Consider the following 21,823-nt stretch of genomic DNA (forward strand, 5'->3'; position numbering starts at 1 on the left):
TTATAATAATAATAATAATTAAAAATATGTATATACGTGGATATCTCAAGGTTCATCCCTGTAATGTAGGTCTGAAACAATAAAATTAAAACATTAAACTTTTTAGATGAATAAAATTAAACATTAAACTTATTATTCAAATGTATCCACAAGCCATATAAACACTACTTTCCAAGCATTTCTATATGCCAAGACATTGTATATCATGTGAAAGTAACAATATTAGGACATCAACTGTTCTTCAGTCGTTGAAACTAAACATGTGTAGCCCATCTCTATTGCACTCTCATGTTATCAACGTTGAGATGGGGTTTTCAAGTTTGTTTGACGTTGAATCTAAAGTGTTTGAGCTCTCGGTGGTGGAAGGGCCTTCTGTCTCATGTTTTGTTGAAAGGTGTACGAGCGTCTCTCGAGCTGTTATTCTGGGTAAGCGTAGTGTGGTGAACTCGTGGATATGGTTGTGGCGCTATAACAAGGGGAGGCGGCCGAAAGTAAGGCCTTTATCACTCAAAGATGCTCCAACAGACATGGTTGTTATCTGGCTCTTGCGGATCATGATGAAGGTGATTAGAGAGCCTTCATTATCATGCCAGAAAGACAAGACGGGGTAGGTTGGAAAAATTGCGTATTTGAGTTACGAAAAGTTCTATCCTTTTTCCAAGTGTCTTGTGGTGAAAGGGTCAAAGTTTTCCCGCCTCGCAAGCCTCTCAATCATTTGTTGTCAAGTGGAGTAACCAACAAGTCATCAGCTGTAAAGGGAAAGGCTCCAACTGAAAAGAGCGAGAAAAAGTCGTACGCAAAGGCTTTAGTAGGGATGAGGAAGTCACCTGAAATTGCCATTGAACGCAGGGGCAGCATGGGCTTTTTCAAATATTGGAGTATGGAGAGGAGGTGCGGTGTGCGCCAAGTGCGACGTCAAGGAAGTACAGTTTTTTCGTTGGGCTCGTCAAAGGTAAAGATGTAACACCCCAATCCCATATTGGGAAATGAGGAATAACCCACATAGTGAGTGGTTTATAAAGAAAGTCATGAGTGCCACAATGCCTAGTTACTAGGTGACACTGAGCTTTATAAAGAATTTTAGGGAGACTCCAAATTTATTAGTCATTTTAGGTTGATAGCGCAGATGTGGCTAACGCTTTTCCTAAGGTCGTTACCAAAGATCCCATAAAGGATTTGAGAAATTTTTCAAACTCATGCACACTCGTTGATTTGTTTTTTAGCCGAAAAGGAAGTCAAATGTTGCATTAATAGGCTGTGTCAGGGCTTATGTGGGCTTGAGAGGGTAGTGAAAGCTGGATATGTGGTGGTCAAGTCCAAACCCAATGAGAGGGCCCATCCAACCTAGTAGCAGCTTTGGGCTCGAAAATTTCAAGCGTCAACAGTAGCCCATCCCATAGGCTTGGGATTGGGTAAGGTAAAGAGCTCATAGTGTCAAGTAAGGCACATTCTAAGAGCTTGGGTGCAGGGTCTCATGTTGTGGGCTCACGTGACAGAGTGGTTTTAGGGTATCCTTCTTAGAACGCAGGCTTTTTGGATCCAAAGGCCGCATTCTATGGAAGGGACCAATTGACTACAAGATTGGGTGCACAAGATCCAGTCTATTCTTTGGCCACTCTATGAGGAATCGAGCAAAGTGAGTTTTAAAACAACTGCATTTGTTTGGATAGGACACTTATAAGGATTTTCGGTAGGGTCAAAGAATAATGATGTAGACCGGGAAGTTAAGGATTTCACAAAGAAGAGCGATGATGTAGGAGGAAATTCGAATCTGACGAGCTCTACTAGAAAGGTCATATCTAGAGTTTCAAACCTCGGATTGAAGCAAGCATTGCAGCGTTGGAAAACTAACTCAAAGATCTACAAAGTTATGTTTCACGAGAGTTTGCTAATCCCGATGTTTACTAGGTCAAAAGAGCCTCCGTTCGCAAACCATTTGTAAGCCGTCCGAACGGGCCTCCTCCGAAAGTCACCATAGTAAAACCCGAGACATCCGTTCGCAAACCGTCCGAACATCCTTGTGTTATGTTTTAGTTTTTACTTGTTTTACGTACTTTAATTTCAGTTATTTGGGTGACCGTCTAAACGGGGGTATTTCCCGTCTAGACAACCACCGTAGAATAATAGTTAGACTTAATTTTGTATTATTTTTAGGTTTAGGGTTTGGGGGCCTATATATACATGTTTTATAGACCCTAGAATGCAGATTTGGTTTATATGTGAGTTTTGTTCAATAAGAAGTCTCAGAGTTGAATTTCGTCCTTATTTTCCTTCAAACTCTAGAGGGTATCTAGCGTTTAAAGAATATTTCTTAGATCCTTTGATTGTATCAAGATCTAGCAATACCTATCTGTTCTTTATTGTTGTTCTTCTTTGCAGTCCACTAAGTCACGTTGCATCAGTTGGTATCAGAGCCACGTTACTTTCTATGAATGGGAAGGGGCAACCGTTGTGCAGACATAAATAAGGTGTACGTGCGCACAGAAACAACACATAAGGAGAAACCGGCGATTCGTTTGCAACACATGGAAGAACAACTCGAGGCTATCAAGGATCAAGTCGAAGCCCTCACTACCCGATTATCCAACATGGGTGGTAACAACGGATGTCGTCATCAACCAAGACCGCGATATGCGGGGGCGGAAGACAAATTTATCGTTGAGAGTGAATCTGTCAATCCTTTTGCGGAGTGCGGAGGAGATTTTCTACGACACAAGCGCATGCTATTCCATGGGAAGCAGGCGTCAAGCTCGACACTCTGGAATTCCAAGGTTGCTAGCAACCCAAAGAGTTCCTTCTGACAAAAAAAATAGAAAGGTCCGATAAAAAGGTGAGTAGAGAGGCGGCAGAGATTAGGAGTCAATCGGTTGTGGAGGAGGAAGATGAATTTATTAAGGACCTATGACACCTATCCCGACGAAGAGTCGTCGTTAGAAAAGGTAAATCTCTCGGATACTATTGACAATGTTGCTAATGAGAGTTTTACACACCATGTGCTTGATAAGAACCCCGAGGATAGAGCCTTTGATTTGAGTGTTGCGCCAACTAGCGTTCACTACCTCCAACACCTACCCTTCCTCAAAATCTCTCTCCAACCAACTAGCCTCAGCCTTATCGATAGAATCAAAAGAAAGACCGTCCAACCGTCGTATGAAGCAATGTTGCGAGCAGAGGTCAAGAATTCAGCGTCGGAAGAATCAACGGCAATGCTTGATGGTGACCCGTTGGGTAAAGAGCAATCCTTCGATGATAATAAGTTGGGTAATATTTTTGAAACTCAACAAGGGTCCTATGTACGAGGCAAACTTCAGTGTTTTGTTTGTGATGTACATTTTGTGGCGGATTTTCGACATGGTGAGGATCACTCTAATCTAGAAAATCAGCCTTGCCTTTTCGATCCTGAACTTGAAGAGGTTGGCAAATGTTCTAGAAAGGGGAACAAGATAAAACTTTTGTGGGCGTGGAAGGAAAGGATTAGCTAAAGATTGAGCTGGAGAGGGTTGTGGGCCAACCTGGAAGCCCACCTATGTTGGGCAGAAAGTCTGGGCATATAAATCAAAGCCCAAGTGTAAATACTTGTTTAAATCCAAATCCAAGCCAGGTTTGGATTCAAAGAGGAAGCCCGCGTCCAAGGTGGGCTTGGATGCGGGTCCTGGTTCACTGCGTACAGATCCCCGGCCCAGCTCTGATCGACTGAACAAGACACCAAAAGAGGGTTTTCATTGGATGCTGCCAATATTTGCTAGGGTTGACATACGGTCCTCTAGGCTATTACTAGTGAGCTCTGATATTATCAAGTCTTCACAGTCTATTTAGTACACCCTACCAGAGTTGGTTCTAATTCCAGCGAATGATGGGTGTGGTCCTGCGTGCTCAAGTGACACTGACGGCTCTTTGATGCTCTCACCAAGGTCAATTGTTTTGCTGGATCCCACCCAGGCTTCGACAGAGATTGCTAAGTCCCAAGTTAGCTTGTCGGAGTTGTTGGTTGAAAGGGCTCAAGCTACTGATTCTGTGTTGATGGTGGTTGTGGTGCCTCCGATCCCACCAGAACCCAAGCCTTCGAAGAGATGCAACCGAAAGTTGAAGCACAGCAAATTTGTGAAGATGGATCAGAGCTTGATCGCTGAGGCAGTGGCAATGTTCAATGCTTTGCCGGTTGCGCCTTTAGGATTAGGTCTTTCTTCGCTATTGGCCGAGTCTGTAGCCCAGTCCCCACAGGTGACTTCCTATGTTTCAACGATTGTGAGTGGCGCTATTCAGAATCCTCTCCGATGAGGGACTTTTTTCCGGCAAGGTTTCCTCAAATCGAGGTCCTCTATTGAGACTTAGATTTCGCTGGTCGCTCAGTCTTCACCTGTAGTTGACAAAGGGGATGGATTGGGAGGAGACGGGCTTGCTTCAATCCCAAAGGTTGCTTGTTAGTTTTGGTCCATCTTTGCAGCCGGTGTTGAGATTTCCCATACCCTATGGATTTGTTTCCTCTATCACACCCTTGGTGGTGGAGGGGGGGTTCCCGCGTGAAGGGATTTCCTTAGAAAAGGCTCACCCTCGGAACGGCACGAGTAGTAAGGAGCTGTTGAACCTAGAATGCTCCATAAACTATTCTTCAGGAACGTCATCTAGGCAAGGGAAAGGAAAGCACGTTGGTTAACGTTGAGTGTTTGGTGTTATCTGGGTTTAATGGTGTTGAGTGTTTCGAGGGTTTCGGATTTGAGGGTTTGTGGGCTTTTGCTGCTTTGTTTGGGTTTCTCTTTCCTTTTCTTTTCTTTTTCTTTTTTTTTTCTTTTGTGGCATTCCTTGTGTATACTCCCTATATCCTTGTGGATTTTTGTGCGGCCCATCCAGGATTGGGAGATGGATATGGTCTTCTCTTTCTTTGTTCGGTTGTACTCTTGTAAGATATCCGTAGGTACTATGGATCGTATTCGCTGGTCCTCGTCTAAGAAGGGTAAGTTCGAGGTAAAGTCATTCTTCAAGGCCTTGTCCAACTTCGACCATGAGGTATTTCCTTGGAAGAGTATCTGGTGTACTAAGGCGCCACTGCGAGGGGCTTTTTTTGGGTGGACTGCAGCCCTAGGCAAAATTCTGACCCACGATAATTTGCGTAAGAGGAATCTTGTGGTAGTAGAATGGTGTTGTATGTGCAAGAAGACCGGAGAGTCAGTCGATCATCTTCTTCTTCACTGCGAGATTGCAAGTGCTCTTTGGCATACTATTTTTAGTCGGTTTGGGTTGCAGTGGGTCATGCCTTTTAGGGTAAGGGACTTGTTCGATTGCTGGTGGTAAGGAGGGCGTTCTCGAAGTGCAGTGGTGTGGAAGATGATCCCTCTTTGTATTATGTGGTGTATATGGAACGAAAGAAATGCTAGATGTTTTGAGAATTCCACTAGGACTTTAGAGGAACTCATTCATTTTTTCTTCTTTACTCTTTACTATTGGACGATCGCTTGGCTAGCTCCTTTAGTGATCGGTTTTTCTGACTTTCTCTTTCATTTCTCTCCCTCTTAGGCACTCTCTTTTTATACTCCCCGTGTATATGGGTTGCGCCCCTCTGCGCTTTTTCTTTTTATCCTTCTTACTTATCAAAAAAAAAAACTCCCTACATACTTAGTAATTTTGTGAAAACAAATTCACAGACTTGTCACCCTCCCTTGTGGACCTTAGATTTCTGCCTGCAACTCACCACCTCCATGACAATGGATCTTTCTAACTCGCTAGAAAAATTTTGCCTCGTTCATTTTCTCCTCAGCGCCTAAGGCCCTCTCTTCAATGATATCAAAAACGCGTATCGCTTCCAAAACGATCTTCTTCCTGTCTACATTTCATCTCTTTAAATCAACTTTCAAAGACTTGAACTTGCTAGCTAAGATGAAGTTCGAAAAGCCTTGGAAATGATAAGAGACACACCATTGATGCACCCTTTCCACAAAATCCTCAGACTTTAACCACATGTTTTCAAATTGAAGGACCTATTACCCCTTACAATATTACCACAATCAAGAAGGATTGGAAAATAATCCAAAGAAAGTCAAGGACGCCACCTCAGGTTAACACCAAAAAATTGGGCTTCCTAAGCCAAAAAGACAAGGAATCTATCAATTTTGGATCAAGCAGGTGATTCTCGATTATCAACATGTACATACAAAATTCTCAAACATGTATACGAGACAAATGCACCCATTGAACTTTGAACCACCCCCCTGCAACCCATTTTTTATTTGTGTTTGTGTGTGTGTGTGTTGGGGGGGCGGGGAGAAGTGTCATCTGAGCTAAGAGTTCAATGCCTCGATATTATAAACAAATATGGGTGTGTGTGCACACATATATTTTACCATTTATGTTAAAGATGTCTGTTGGGAATCATGCAAATAAATGCATCTAGCTATTTTAACAAAAGTCAATCATAAGCATGCTTAATGCAACTACTTGAACTTCTTTCTTCTATTGACAATTAATATGCCACATATAGTACCTTAACATGCAACACTACAAAGGATAGATTCCACAGTCAACCAGTTTATTAGGGAGAAACCAAAACATTAAATTTTTGAGATGAAAGCAAATCAAGTGTCAAGGAATTATTCGCAAGTCTTAAAAAACAAAAACTAAATTACTTACCCCATGTCATCATATCCCATAACCAGAGCCTCGCCCTGAAAGTATAATAAACTCAAAATTAATGAAAGAGGTATTGCTTTGTAGAAAACTACAAAAATACGGAAATTCCTGAAGAAATAATTAAAAGACTCAAAAATAAAAAATATTGTATCTAACAAAAGCCCAAAACACATATTGCTCACATTATTCTTTTAGAATATGGTACTAGTGATGAAAGGTCATAATGGATTCTACCAAAGGATATGATCTACAAATCCCAAGTTCCTAGTGTTGTGATTTCTTATGGGATTATTCTAGTTGAAGGAAATTTTCTCCTAGGATTATTCTTATGGCGCAAGACCTGACCAATTTGTGATTAGTTCTCCGATAAAAATTTTTGTCTTAAGCTTACAAAAAGGAACTCAATGTAGACGTTTCCATGTCTCTATCACTCAAAGGGTTCTTCCCCTAATGGCAAGCATGTTTGAAGGAGTCATTTGATGAATTATAAGAATGAATAATTCTTATTATTTCTCAATTCTCAAATGATACATCAAAGGATGTTTATATAGAGAAACAACACACACAAATATGGAATTACAATAAATGGAAAGGAACATATATGGAACGGAAACCAAATCATATCAATTGCATATCTTCAACACTCCCCCTCAAGCTGAGACGAAGATATCTCGCATGCTTAGCTTGCACAAGGATGAATGAAGAGCACTATTGGACACTCCCTCGTTAAAATAACTGCAAGTTGTTCCTCGAAGTTGACATAAGGTATAAAAATAAGTCTTGCACACAATTTTTCCTTGATAAAATGTCTATCAATTGCAATGTGTTTAGTTCGATCATGCTGAACTGGATTATGAGCAATATTAATTGCGGCCTTATTGTCACAATATATGCTCGTAGACTCCTTGCAATCATATCTAAGTTCTTTTAGTAGGATCTTCAACCATAATAACTCACATATCCCATGCGTCATGGCTCAAAATTCAGCTTCTGCACTAAATCAAGCAACCACTAACTATTTCTTATTACGCCAAGTAACTAGATTTCCTCCCACACGAGTACAATATCCCAAGGTAGATCTTCAATACATGACTGATCCTGCCAATCTGCACCTGTATAACCTTCTACTTTTAGATTATCATGTCGGGCAAACAACAACCCTTTCCCTAGAAAAGATTTCAAATATCGAAGTATTCTATAAGATGCTTCCATATGAGACTCCCGGGGCAAATGAATAAATTGGCTCATTACACTTACTGCATAGGCAATGTCTGGACGAGTGTGTGACAAGTATATTAACCTGCCAACCAATCGTTAGTACCTGCCTTTATCCACCACAGAACTCTCATCACTTTCTTCTAACTTTTTATTTTGCTCTATTGGATTGTCAACAACCTTACAATCGAGCAACCTTGTTTCTTTAAGTAGGTCAAGAACATATTTCCACCGGGAGAGGAAGATAACATGTCTTGATCTCGCCACTTCAATGCCCATAAAGTACTTTAAATTGCCTAAGTCATTTATGTCAAATTCACTACTGTGAGTATACGAAACTGCCACTACTTGCAACGCCAGCCATCGGAGAAGTTACCAACCGCCACAGAAATTACCAAAGTTACAAACACGGTACACTCAACACATTTCATCAATTAGATTAAGAAAGAGATTCAAGAAATGAGAGATTTGTACAAGCTAATTATAAAATTCAAGTTTCCAAAAGAAAGAGAGTGAGAGAGATGTTGATTCTCTTTTTTTTTTTTTTTTCTTTTGATAAATAAGTATTCATTAAAAAGCGCAGAGGGGCGCAACCCTAGTACACAAGAAGTATACAAAGACACAGGAAGTATACAAAGAGAGAGAGATGTTGATTCTTACGTGAGGGTTGAAGCTAGTTGAAACTTGAGAGAGTTTGAAGTTGGTTGAAACAATGTGAGGTCGCGTGAAAGAGATGAGAGACCCTAAGGGACCCGAGGACCAGGACCACCACGTCTTGCTAGGTTTACCCATGGCTTGGTCCATTTTGTGGTTTAAAAATTAAATGGCGTTAAATATTTGATGTCCTTTATAAAATGAACCAAAAATTTAATTTTTGTACGTCATTTCTTAGCAAATGACATTTTTGCTTAGTTAACGTCCTTTATAAGTGAAAGTGAAGGATGCTAAATTTATGTCGTTTAACCGTAAATGATGTCAACAACAACAATTAATGACGTTTGATGAAAATGACGCCAAGAAAAAAATGAAGAAGATTAAATGCTGGTTTTTTTGTAGTGATAAATATAGAGAATGATCGTCTCCATTTCAAGGTCCTCCTTTCTACACTACAGGAAGAACGAACAGTACCCAAAAAAATTAAACCCTAAGCTCTAATACCATGATGAATTATAAGAAGAATTCTTATTATTTCTCAATACTCGAATGATACATCAAAGGTTGTTCATATAGAGAAACAATACACACTAATATGAAACTACAATAAATGAGAACATATATGGAAAGGAAACCAAATCATATCAGCTGCATATCTTCAACATCACTTACATCTAATCTTTTATTTGACTTGAGACGCAGTAGTCCAATTAGAAGAATTGTATTGTCCCATTCTCCATTTTTCAATCTCTCTTTCTTTTAACTCTAACACCAAGCTCTTGATATTCATCCTTTTCTACATTTGGTGACTCATTACCGATGCCAAGAATAGTTGTTGGTTAGAAAGGGTGGCTTGGTAAGCATCAAAAGCATTCAAATGCTAGTCCATTGTGCCTTGGGTGGTATTTGGTTCAAAAAGGATAACATAATCTGTAAATAACTAAATCTAAAAATCAAGAAACACAAATTTGTTTTCGCAATTCCTATCGCCTTGAATGGCCACATTCAAATGTTGCTCTCTCTCTTTTAGAACTTTTAGTCTTATACTTGGTTTCTTCTGTGTTTTTTTTAAGCTCCTCTTGTACACTCGTGTGCTAAGGTTGTGCCTTTTTCTATTTTTCTCATAAATTTCCTTCTGCTAATTAAAAGAAAATTTTAATATTGTGATCAACCTTACAATTAAGACAGAAAAAAGTAAGGGAAGAATACCTCTAAAAAGAGTTGAAAAACTTGAACAATAACATCTACGAGGTTAGTGGCAAAGATCTTCTACAAACCATCGGTGGGCAACATAAAACCAAATTCAATAATGTTAACTCATATACATGGACTCTCACTCATCAAGCACACTATAATTTAGATGTCATTGATTCAATAAAAGCCTTCATGGCAAGAACACAGATGTTAAAATTTATCGGCATTATTTCATGCCAAACAAGCAAACAGTGATAAGCCAGAAATTTATTCTTGGGGGCCCATGGTTAAAATGGCGACCATATCATTCAATATAAAAGTAAATACTTAACTCTTATTAAAGACGAAAACAATATATCATATCCATAAGTAAAACCTTTGTCGTCATTCAAAATATCGAAGCAATAAAAAAAAAAATCAAAGAAGCAAAAAAGAAAAATATCATAATTGACAACTAGAAGCAAGCAATCGAGTGATTCATAGTAGATTTTAGGGAAATTGCATGTATGATTCCATTGTGTAAACTTTGTTTGAGTGGGCGTTTGCGGGGGTGTATGGCCCCAACAGAGTCAATACTAGGCATTTTCTTTGGGAGGAGCTGGCAGGGGTCATAAGCTGTTGGGACGTGCCGTGGTGTATCTGTGGGGATTTCAATGTCACCCTTTATCCTAGTGAAAGGTCGAGGGGAGCTCATTCGCGGCCGGCAATGAGGGATTTTGGTGAATTCATATCGAATCAAGGTCTCATGGATCTACCCTTAGTGGGGGGGATTTCTACTTGGTCTAATAATAATTCTTGGTCTAGGCTTAACCGCTTTCTTGTCTCCCCGGAGTGGGAAGCCCCCCACCCGGATTTGCGTCAGAAGAGGATGCTCCGGGCCTGCTCTGATCATGCCCCTATAATATTGGACTGTAATTCTCATGGGGGAGGCAAAAGGCCTTTCAAATTCGAGAATATGTGGCTCAAACTGGACGGTTTTCTGGACAAAGCGCGCAGTTTGTGGGACTCGTGTCACTTTCAGGGCACTTCGAGTTTCATTATTTCCAAAAAGTTGCAAGCGCTAACGGGGGACATTAGGAGATGGAATGCTCAAGAGTTCGGCAATGTGGGGGTTTGTATTAAGGCTCGTATGGAAGATATTAAAGCTTTTGATAGGGTGGAGGAAGAGAGAGGTTTATCCACGGAGGAGATCTTGAAGAGAAGGGTGCTTGTTAGGGAGTTAGAAATTTCCCTCCTCCAAGAAGAAATCAGTTGGAGGCAAAAATCTAGAATCCGTTGGTTGAAAGAGGGTGACAAGTGTACCAAATTCTTCCAACGGATTGCTAATGCCAATAGAAGACAGAATTATATTGAGTCTCTGAACATTCATGGTACTGTTATCTCTGATCAAGAGGCTATTAGCAGTAATATTACTCGCTTTTATGAGACGCTCTTCACAGAGACTCTTAGTTTGAGACCAAGATTGGATAATCTTCAATTCGATATGTTAGAAGAGGAAGAGTCTTCTAGTCTGGAAATCCCTTTTGAGGAAAGGGAGGTGTGGGAGGTGGTCAAAAAAATGGATAGGGATAAGGCCCCAGGCCGGGATGGTTTTTCTATGGCTTTCTTCCAAGACTGCTGGGAGGTGATCAAAAAGGACATCATGGCTGTTTTTGTGGAGTTCTATGATCGAGGCAAGTTCAAAAAAAGCCTCAATGCTACGTTCATTGCTCTTATTCCGAAGTCGCATGGGGCATCCGATTTGAAGGACTTCCGTCCTATTAGCCTTGTGGGGGGGATTTATAAGATTATTGCGAAGGTTTTAGCCAATAGAATGAAGGGAGTCATGAACCGGGTCATCTCCAATCCACAGAATGCGTTCGTCAAAGGTCGACAGATTTTGGATTCGGTGCTTATGGCCAATGAATGCCTGGACAGCCGTCTTAGATCTGGGGATCCCGGTCTCTTGTGTTAGTTGGATATGGAGAAGGTTTACGATCACATGAATTGGAAGTTTTTACTCTACCTATTAAAAAGGTGCGGTTTTGGTGAGAAATGGTGCTCTTGGATTGAACATTGTATCTCGTCGGTGCGGTTCTCGGTGTTGATCAATGGTTCGCCTTTCGGTTTCTTTGGGAGTTTGCGTGGGTTTAGACAAGGCGACCCTCCCTCTCCTTTCTTGTTCATCATGGTCATGGAGGCATTCAGCAGAATGATTAATGTCTCTATCAGCAAAGGTTTCATCAATGGTTTCTATATGGGTGCTGGTGAGCATGAGTGGGTTTCTGTCTCCCATCTTCTCTTTGCTGATGATACGCTGGTCTTTTGTGGGTCAGCTTCTGAACATGTTAGATTTATTAAAGCTCTCATTATTGGCTTCGAGGCGGTCTTAGGGTTAAAAGTTAATCGGGCCAAGTCTGTTTTGGTCCCAGTCGGAGATTCGGTAGAGACGGATGAGTTGGCTGGTGTTTTGGGTTGTGGCACTAGTTCTTTGCCCTTGAAGTACCTGGGTCTTCCGCTAAGGGCGTCCTTCAAGCAGTTGGCTATTTGGGATGACATGTTGGAGAACATTGCTAGAAGGTTGGCCCCTTGGAAGCGTTCTTATTTGTCCAAGGGGGCGAGGCTCACCCTCATCAAGAGCACCCTATCCAATCTCCCCGCCTATCTTTTGTCTCTCTTTCCCATTCCTATTTCCGTGGCAAATCGTATTGAGAAGATTCAACGGGATTTTTTATGGGGGGGTTCAAGGATAAGACTAAGTTCCATTTGGTTAGTTGGCACGAGGTATGTTCTCCGATTGCTGAGGGAGGGCTAGGGATTCGGAGCTTGCGTCTTTTCAATCAAGCTCTCTTGAGGAAATGGTTATGGAGATTTGCAAATGAGAAAGAAGCTTGGTGGAGAAGTATTTTGGTGGCAAAGTATGGGGTGGATTGGGGTGGTTGGGGTTCTAAAGTTCCTCGTGGAACGGGTGGGGTTATGGAAACACATTTGTGGGGTTTGGAGGTCGTTTCGGTGTCACTTCAGATTAGATCCTAGTTTGGGGGGGAGGTCAAATTTTGGGAGGTTTGCTGGTGTGGTGAGACGTCTCTCAAGGATGCCTTTTCGAGTCTTTTTAATATTGCTTGCAATAAGGATGCTTCCATTGCGGATATTTGAGAGTGTGTAAATGGGATGGTTCACTGGAATGTTACTTTCACCCATAGTATTCATGATTGGGAGGAGATGGCCTTAGCCTCTTTCTTCTCGCTCTTGTACTCATCTTCGATTCGGGGGGAAGGGAAGGACCGGATGTGATGGATTCCTTCAAGAAAAGGGAAGTTTGAGGTACGCTCTTTCTATAGGATGCTTGCCTTTAAGGTGCCTAACCACTTTCCGTGGAAAAGCATTTGGCGCACCAAGGCTCCTTTGAGAGTGGCGTTTTTCGCATGGGCGGCTGCCCTTGGGAAACCTCTCACGTTGGATAATGTTCGGAAGAGAGGTATCGTTGTGATTAATCAATGTTGTATGTGTGAGGCGGATGGGGTGTCCGTGGATCATCTCTTTCTTCATTGTGGGGCCGCACGCAAGTTGTGGGATGTTATCTTCTCTCGCTTTAACATGTGTTGGGTTATGCCTAGAAGCGTAAAGGAGATATTTGCTAGTTGGTGGGCGGGCGGGAGAACGAGTAGTGCTGTGGTATGGAAGATGGCTCCCCTTTCTCTTCTTTGGTGTCTTTGGAAGGAAAGGAATGCGAGATGCTTCGAGAATGTGTCGAGAAATCTTGAGGACCTTATTCACTTCTTTTTGTACACTTTATTCATGTTAGAAGAATGTAGAAGAATGTGTTAGAAGAATGTAGAAGAATGTATTAGGGTATGAGGGCAATTTGGTCATTTATGTATTCTCAAAGCTTATATATAATATGTGTGAGGTAGGCTATGGATCTTTGAACAGCCTCCTCTTTTCTCTATACTTTATTCATAAAAACCTCTCAACATGGTATCAGAGCCTAGGGTTTATACCTTTTCCTGATATCTTATTCTTCTCTCCCAAATCTTTTTCTTTCTTTTAGTTTAATCGTTTTTTTTTTCCCGGTTCTCTTTCTTTTTTTTTTTTTCTTCCTCTCCCATTTATATTGCTACTGCTTGAACGTAGTTGAAGTGCTGGGCTTCAAGCCCGTGGTGGAAGATGGCGCTAGGTTCTCCATCGCCGGTGGTATGAACCGCCGTCATCTCCATGGGCCTTAAGTAGTCGTCGATGATCGGTTGGTGCTGTCTGTAGTGCTGTCGGAGGTGTGTTTGTCGTCGTTGGTTGTTTTCCGGCACGATTTGGGTGTCGCCGGCAGGTTTGGTTGTCGTCGGCGAGGTCTGGTTGTCTCCGGCGCAGTTTCGGCGAGATCTGGTTGTCTCCGGCGCAGTTTCGACGAGATCTGGTTGTCGTCGGCGAGGTCTAGTTGTCTCCGGCGCAGTTTCGGCGAGATCTGGTTGTCTCCGGCGCAGTTCCGGCGAGGTCTGGCTGTCTCCGGCGCGTCTGGCTGTCTCCGGCGCAGTTCCGGCAAGGTCTGGCTGTCTCCAGCGCATTTCCGGCGATGTCTGGCAGTCTCCGGCGTGGTTCCAGCAGTTTTCACAGACGAAGATTGGGTGTTTGGCTCCGGGTTCCTGCTGTCGCGTATTCGGGATAAGGATATCCCAACCCTCAACCGGGATAAGGCTATCCGGTTTCTGGTTATCCCCTGTCCAGACCGGTCCAGCCCATTTTCCGGCCGGTTCAGTCCATTTTCCGGCCGGTTCAGTCCGGTTCAGGCCAGGTTCAAGCCGGTTCAGGTCAGTTTTTGCTAATTTCTCTCGGTTTCTTCCGGTTCACTATGGTTTAGACCTGTTTTTGCTCAACTTCAGTCCGGTTCAGGTCAGTTTTTGACGTATTTTATCGATTCTACCATGGTTTGAGTTGTTTTTGGTTGGCATTCATCATTGTCAGCAAGCTTTGCTTTGAGTTGGGGCTGTTTTGTGTGAGTTTTTTTTTTGGTAGTTCGTTGGTTGGTGGACTTGTGTAGTTGTTTGCATCTGGTTAGTGCATTATCATGGCTCCTCCTTCCGATTTAATTAATTCTGCCTCTATGGGTCCGGCTACTATGACACTTGTGAAACTTAATGGCAAAAATTATAGTTATTGGTCACGATCTGTGGAAGTATACTTGAGAGGGAAAGGTCTGTATTCTCACTTCGAATATGAGCAATCTCCGGAAGATGACTCCAAAGGTCTTTGGGACCAGGCCGATAATCAGATTATATCTCTTATGTTGAATAGTATTGAACCTCACATTGGATCCTCATGTCTCTATCTTCCTACTGCTAAAGCAATTTGGGATCATCTCCGGCATATGTACTCTGGCGCTGGGAATATCACTCGAGTTTATGAGGTGTGTCAACGATATTTTGGACTAGAACAAGGTACTCAATCTTTAGATGAGTACTACAATCAGGTTGTGACCGTCTGTCGGGAAAGAGACATGTATCAGCCACTCTCCACTGACTTGCAGAAAATGGAGAAGCAACGTCAAGATGTGGATGTGGTTCGATTTCTTCTCGGCTTGAAACCTGAGTATGAGTCTGTTCGTGCGCAGATTTTGGGAGGTTCTGATCTCCCATTGCTTTCTGAGGTTTTTTCTCGGGTTCAGCGTGCTACTATTTCTGATCATGGTTCTTTGTTGAGCATGGAACGTACTGGTGATCGTGCTGCATTTATTGCTGCCCGTGGTAGTTATGGTGGTACCCGTGGGGGGCGTGGCAGTAGAGGTGGTCGTGGTTTTCGTGGTGGCCGTGATTTCCGGGGAGGTGGTCACATTGGAGGTCGTGGGCCTCGCAAATGCACTCATTGTGGCCGTACCAATCATTCTGTGGAGTTTTGTTGGGACTTACATGGCACACCATCCGGGTTTGCCAATCAGGTTACTTCTCATAAGGGTTCTCTAGCCCCGGCTGGACCACTTGGTACTCCAAGCTCACCCCTTGAGAATGATCTCATCTCCATCCCGAAAGATGAGTATGCTCAGTTCTTAGCCCATAAGCAGGCCTCTTCCTCTTCCACTGCTACTCTTGCTCAGTCAGGTACTGCATCTCACTGTCTTTTATCCTCCACTAGCAACCCGTGGGTTATCGATTCTGGCGCCAATGAACATATGACTGGTTCGTCTACTTTCCTCTCTAATTATCATCCTGTCGCATCACCTAGAAGTGTCACCCTAGCTAATGGTTCCCTATCCAAAGTGGTCGGTTTAGGCACTACCCATCTGAGTCCTGACATTGAGTTGTTATCTGTTTTACATGTCCCTGGCTTTCCTTTTAATTTGTTATCTATTAGTCAAATCACAAAATCCCTTAACTGTTCAGTTAGTTTTTATCCTTCTCTATGCATTTTTCAGGATCTCAAGACGAGGAGGATGATTGGTATGGGGCATGAAGTTGATGGCCTCTATTATCTCGATCTAGCACCCACAATTTCCTCTCATGCGTTGCAGTCGTCGGCCTCCGCTCTTCAGTGGCATTGTCGTCTTGGTCATCCTTCCCTTTCTACATTGAAGCATCAAGTCCCCAGTCTTCGTCATGAGACGTCTGTGCCTTGCGAAGCTTGTCAGCTTAGCAAGCATCATCGTGTCTCGTTTCCGTCACGTGTTGTTAGTAGGGTTTCTAGTGCTTTTGAGTTAGTTCATTCTGATGTATGGGGTCCAATTAATATCGCAGCCAATAAATTCCACTATTTTGTGACCTTTGTGGATGATTTTTCCCGTATGACATGGTTATTTTTAATGAAAAATCGTTCAGAGTTATTTTCTATTTTCCAACTTTTTCGCACTATGATTAAGACTCAATTTGCTCAGAAAATCCGTATTTTGCGTTCGGATAATGCTAAAGAATATACATCTCATTCATTTGCCTCTTATTTGTCTGATAAAGGCATTATCCATCAAACATCCTGTGCTCACACTCCACAACAAAATGGTGTGGCTGAACGCAAAAATCGTCATTTATTAGAAATCGCACGTTGTCTCTTAATTCATATGCATGTTCCCAAACAATTTTGGAGTGATGCTGTCCTCACCGCTTGTTATTTAATTAATAGGATGTCCTCCTCGGTCTTAGATGGTACCTCTCCTCATTCTCTTTTATATCCTTCTTCCTCCTCATTCTCCTTGCCATTGAAGGTTTTTGGGTGTGTTTGCTATGTTCATAATTTGGGTCCCGGATTTGATAAGCTTGACCCTCGTGCTACTAAATGTGTCTTCCTTGGGTATTCCACAACCCAAAAGGGATACCGTTGCTATAGTCTGGTTCTTCGACGCTACTTCACTAGTGCCGATATCACATTTGTTGAGTCTCTCCCCTATTTTTCTGCTACTACCTCTTTGGGTGACCCTTCCCTTGAGCCTGATGTCGAGTCTCTTCCGCTGCCTATTCCTCTTCTCTCTGTGCCGGTCTCTCCTTCTCCTCCGGTCTCGCTACCTCACCACCAACCTGCTCAACTCCAAGTTTATCAACGCCGACTTCGACCATCAGCTCCTGCACCGCCATCATCATCCTTATCGTCTCCAGATCCGCTGCCTCCACATCCATCCGACCACTTGCCTATTGCCCTACGGAAAGGTACACGTTCTTGCACTACCCAACATCCTATTAGTCAGTTTGTCTCCACTCGTTCTTTATCCCCTACATTCTCTTGCTTTCTTTCCCATCTCTCTACTGTTTCTATTCCTAAGACAGTGCAGGCTGCAATATCTGACTCTGGTTGGAGGCAAGCTATGGAATTGGAAATGAAGGCCTTGCATCACAATGGGACATGGGAGCTTGTTCCCTTACCACCTAATAAGAAGACTGTGGGTTGCAAATGGGTCTACACAGTTAAGTTTCATCCTGATGGTTCGGTTGAAAGATTGAAAGCTCGGTTGGTTGCTAAGGGCTATACGCAAACGTATGGTATTGATTATGATGACACTTTTTCTCCTGTTGCCAAAATTTCATCTATTCGTGTTCTTATTTCCATGGCTACTAATCTTGATTGGCCCTTGTTCCAATTGGATGTCAAAAATGCCTTTCTCCATGGGGATTTGAGTGAAGAAGTTTATATGGAGCAACCACCTGGGTTTGTCGCTCAGGGGGAGTCTCAGGGCTATGTTTGTAAATTAAGAAAGGCATTGTATGGTCTCAAGCAATCACCGCGGGCATGGTTTGGAAAGTTCTCTGAAGCGGTACTGAAGTTTGGTCTGCAGAGATGTCAGACAGACATTCAGTATTCCACTTACATACTAGTGCTGGCTATATTCTCCTTGTGGTATATGTAGATGACATTGTCATTACTGGGGATGATTCAGGAGGCATTGCCCGATTAAAACAATTCCGACAGGATCAATTTCATACAAAGGATTTGGGCAAACTTCGATATTTTCTAGGCATTGAAGTTGCTAGATCTCGAACAGGTATCAACTTGTCCCAGAGAAAGTATGCACTTGACTTATTAGAAGAGACAGGTCTTTTGGGTTCTCGGCCAGTTGATGTTCCAATGGATCCAAATAAGAAATTACTAAAGGATGAAGGTGAATTATTTGAAGATCCCGGCAGATACCGTCGTCTAGTTGGGAAGTTGAACTATCTTACTATCACCAGGCCAGATATTTCATATGCCGTTAGTGTTGTCAGTCAATTCTTGGAGGCTCCTCGGGTTTCACATTGGGAAGCTGTTACTCGGATTATTCGTTATGTAAAGAGACAACCTGGTCTAGGAATATTGTATAGACCAAATGGACATCTTAGGGTAGAAGGTTTTACTGATGCAGATTGGGCAGGTTCTCCTTCAGATAGACGGTCTACTACAGGGTATTGCACATTCTTTGGTGGTAATCTTGTAACTTGGAAGAGTAAGAAACAGACTGTGGTGGCACGATCTAGTGCTGAAGCAGAGTACAGGGCAATGGCTCATACGACTACTGAGTTGACATGGTTACAACATTTCCTTCAGGAGATCGGCTTCTCGACTACTACTCCTATCCCATTATCTTGTGATAACCAGGCTGCCATACATATTGCATCTAACCCGGTTTTTCATGAAAGGACTAAACACATTGAGGTTGATTGTCATTTCATCCGAGACAAGATACTCAATGGAAACATATCTACAGTATTTGTGAAGTCTGGAGACCAATTAGCTGATATGTTTACAAAGTCTTTATGTCGTAACCGGTTAGAGTTTATTTGTTCCAAGCTGGGCTTATATGATATATATGCTCCAGCTTGAGGGGGAGTGTTAGAAGAATGTAGAAGAATGTGTTAGAAGAATGTAGAAGAATGTATTAGGGTATGAGGGCAATTTGGTCATTTATGTATTCTCAAAGCTTATATATAATATGTGTGAGGTAGGCTATGGATCTTTGAACAGCCTCCTCTTTTCTCTATACTTTATTCATAAAAACCTCTCAACAATTCACATGGACTACAGGCTGGCTTGCTCCTTTAGTGATCAACATTCCTGATTTTCTCTTTATGTTCTCTTCTTCTTTCTCCCCTACTTAGTCGCTCTCTTGTATACTACCTATGTACTTGGGTTGCGCCCCTCTGCACTCTTTAATACATTATTACTCATCAAAAAAATTATATAAAATAAGAAGGAAAAAGAATAAGAGGCAATCTTATGACTGCTGAGATATGTTAGGAATAGCAAATATGGTAAATATAAAAAAAAAATCCCAAATTAACAGCACTTGTGTCAACTGCACATATATGAGAAATGTAGACATAAAATCCTGCCATAATGTCCTTTGAGCCAATTCTCAAAAAATGATAGCCCTCGCTCGCATTTACTCCATGATTTTCTAGAAATTTGATATCTAATTAGTTTTGTAGCCAATTATATCCGGGAAAGAAACTAACTTGCAAGAATGGTTGTTGGATTTACTAGGACTATTTAAGAACTATAGATAACCTTACAATTGCTCAATTCTAGGCTCTAAATTATATTTTAAACCTAGCTACCATAAAAAGAACCAACAAATGTGTTAGGATACCTGAGTAGATCATCATAAGAAGATAATTAGACATAAGAGCACAAATTAAATAACATAAAGAATGAGCCTTTGAAGTTACAAGATTAGTTGGTGAGAAGCGAGTGTTTGAGTCCTTCGTTGCATAAAACCGATCAAGCAGCTTTTTTATATGATCATGCATCGTCGCATCTGTACCAATGCCCTCCTACATCAAAAAAAATAAAAAATAAATAAGGAAAAACAAGGGGTAATAATTTAGAGAGTACAATTATAACTGTCTAATTAGCTAGCGAACAGCTAATCCCATTTCAGACCACAGGAAATGAATACCAGAAATAAACCAAATTAAGTATCTATCTTCCTCACCTTGTCCATACAACTTAGCAAATCAGCTTCACTCAGAAGTGGCGGTGGTCTTGTAACTCCTGAATCTAGAGTCAACGATGTTGGTATGAACTGTAACACAACCAGTATTGATGTAACTACTTTTGAGATGGCATACACAAGCTAAAGCAAAGCTTGTTCTCAAAGTTCAGAACATAAAACTGTAAGATGAGCCCTGAGTCTTCTTAGGTGGGAACAGAGAAAACTATATACATTACCCAAAGAAAACCACAGAAAAGTATGGATAAAGCTCGCCTAAACTTTAGACGAGTTTAAAAGTTACAATTTAAGACAAGTTTGAAGCTTCACTGCTCCATATTGTTGTTCATGCTCATCCTACTAATACTATACGCTTCATTTTAAGAGGATTACTACCTCATTATTCATGGAAGAAGTCCAGGGATGAAGGGATGAAACATCCTTTAAGAAAACAAATATATGAAGAGATAAAACACATATATGAGAGAGAGAGAGAGAATAAAGAGAGAAGAACCTTAAAAACACCACACCAACTGTTAGGGAGAAAGACTCTTTGAGAAGTCTTTCAATGAGACCATAATATAGCATGTCGGGAGGCCAATCAACCCTAAAGCTTAAGCCTATGAGTTTCAGCCCAACTAATATTAACTACTTATACCTGTGACATCTTCTCAATGTAGGATTCAATCTTTTTACACTCACAATTGTATACTCAATAATCTCCCGCTCACATGTATCTCCATCACAACATTGCTATACTCCCCTCAAACGGAAGTTTTTTCTTTTTTCCAATCTTATGCATCGTCTCCGGGATCACTTGTGGGATGTGGGTTTGTCCACCTCATGCACCTTTGCCCCTACTCCAGAGACTTCTATTTGTGCCCACGCCATGAACCATTGCCTATTACTCCAAGGACCCTCGTTTGTGCCTACACCACTCCACCAAATTGCACACCAATTTTGTTTCTAATACCACTTGTTAGGGAGATTAACACATTGCAGAATCTTTCAATGACACCATAATATATAGGATGTTGGGACATCACTCAATCCAAAAGCTTAAGCATATGGGTTTGGGTCCAACTATGGTATATTAACACTCATACTTGTGACCCCTTTTAAATGTGGAACTCAATCTTTTTACATTCATAGCTGTATATTCAACACCAACAAAAGAAAAAAATAATAATCATGGTCAGAAGTGATCTCAATTACTTCCAAACACCCCACACCCGCCAATAATTTATAAACAATATACAAGTTATTGTAGTGCATAGATAAGAGTTTCCAAATTGACCATAAATATTGTCTTCATGCTTATTGAAATTTTACTCTTTTACTTATAACCTTCAATTCATTTCTATAGATAATAAGATGGGTTAAATATTAAATACCCCCATGGGGTTTCATTACTTTATTTTTTCTTCCTTAAGGTTTGATTTTTATGACAGGAGGTTCATATGGTTTTGACAATAGATCAAATTAGTCATTCCGTCAGTTGACCGTTAGAGTGACTTAGCGGAAATCTACGTGGACCAATCAAATGTTGACATGTGGCACTTACTTAATTTTTTTAAAAAAAAAAAAAAATTGGGGGTGACTCTTGGTCATTTTGAGCCACCCCTTTTGGCCATGGGGTGGCCTGGCCACCCCCATCTGGCCCGATGGGGGTGGCCGAGCCACCCCCAAATGGCCAAGAGCTACCCCCAATTTTTTTTTTTTTTTTTTTAAATACATTATTTTTTAATTTAAAAATAAAATAAAATAAAATTTTAAGTATATGCCACG

The 21,823-nt window shown here is 41.5% G+C and overlaps 1 protein-coding gene across 2 annotated transcripts in view; it reads right to left on the reverse strand.

The window, feature by feature from the left end:
• LOC132165455 (DNA topoisomerase 3-alpha) overlaps positions 1-21,823 on the reverse strand; it is a 106,241-nt gene that overhangs the window by 51,347 nt on the left and 33,071 nt on the right. For both annotated transcript variants that reach the window (XM_059576034.1, XM_059576033.1), the window contains exons 12-14: positions 20,039-20,128; positions 19,773-19,877; positions 6,622-6,656 (exon numbers count right to left, since the gene is read on the reverse strand). In XM_059576034.1, coding sequence (XP_059432017.1) covers positions 6,622-6,656; positions 19,773-19,877; positions 20,039-20,128 — 230 coding nt within the window. The remainder of the gene's footprint in view (positions 1-6,621; positions 6,657-19,772; positions 19,878-20,038; positions 20,129-21,823) is intronic.

Source organism: Corylus avellana, chromosome ca11 (genome assembly GCF_901000735.1).
Source record: "Corylus avellana chromosome ca11, CavTom2PMs-1.0".
NCBI classification, from domain to species: domain Eukaryota; kingdom Viridiplantae; phylum Streptophyta; class Magnoliopsida; order Fagales; family Betulaceae; genus Corylus; species Corylus avellana.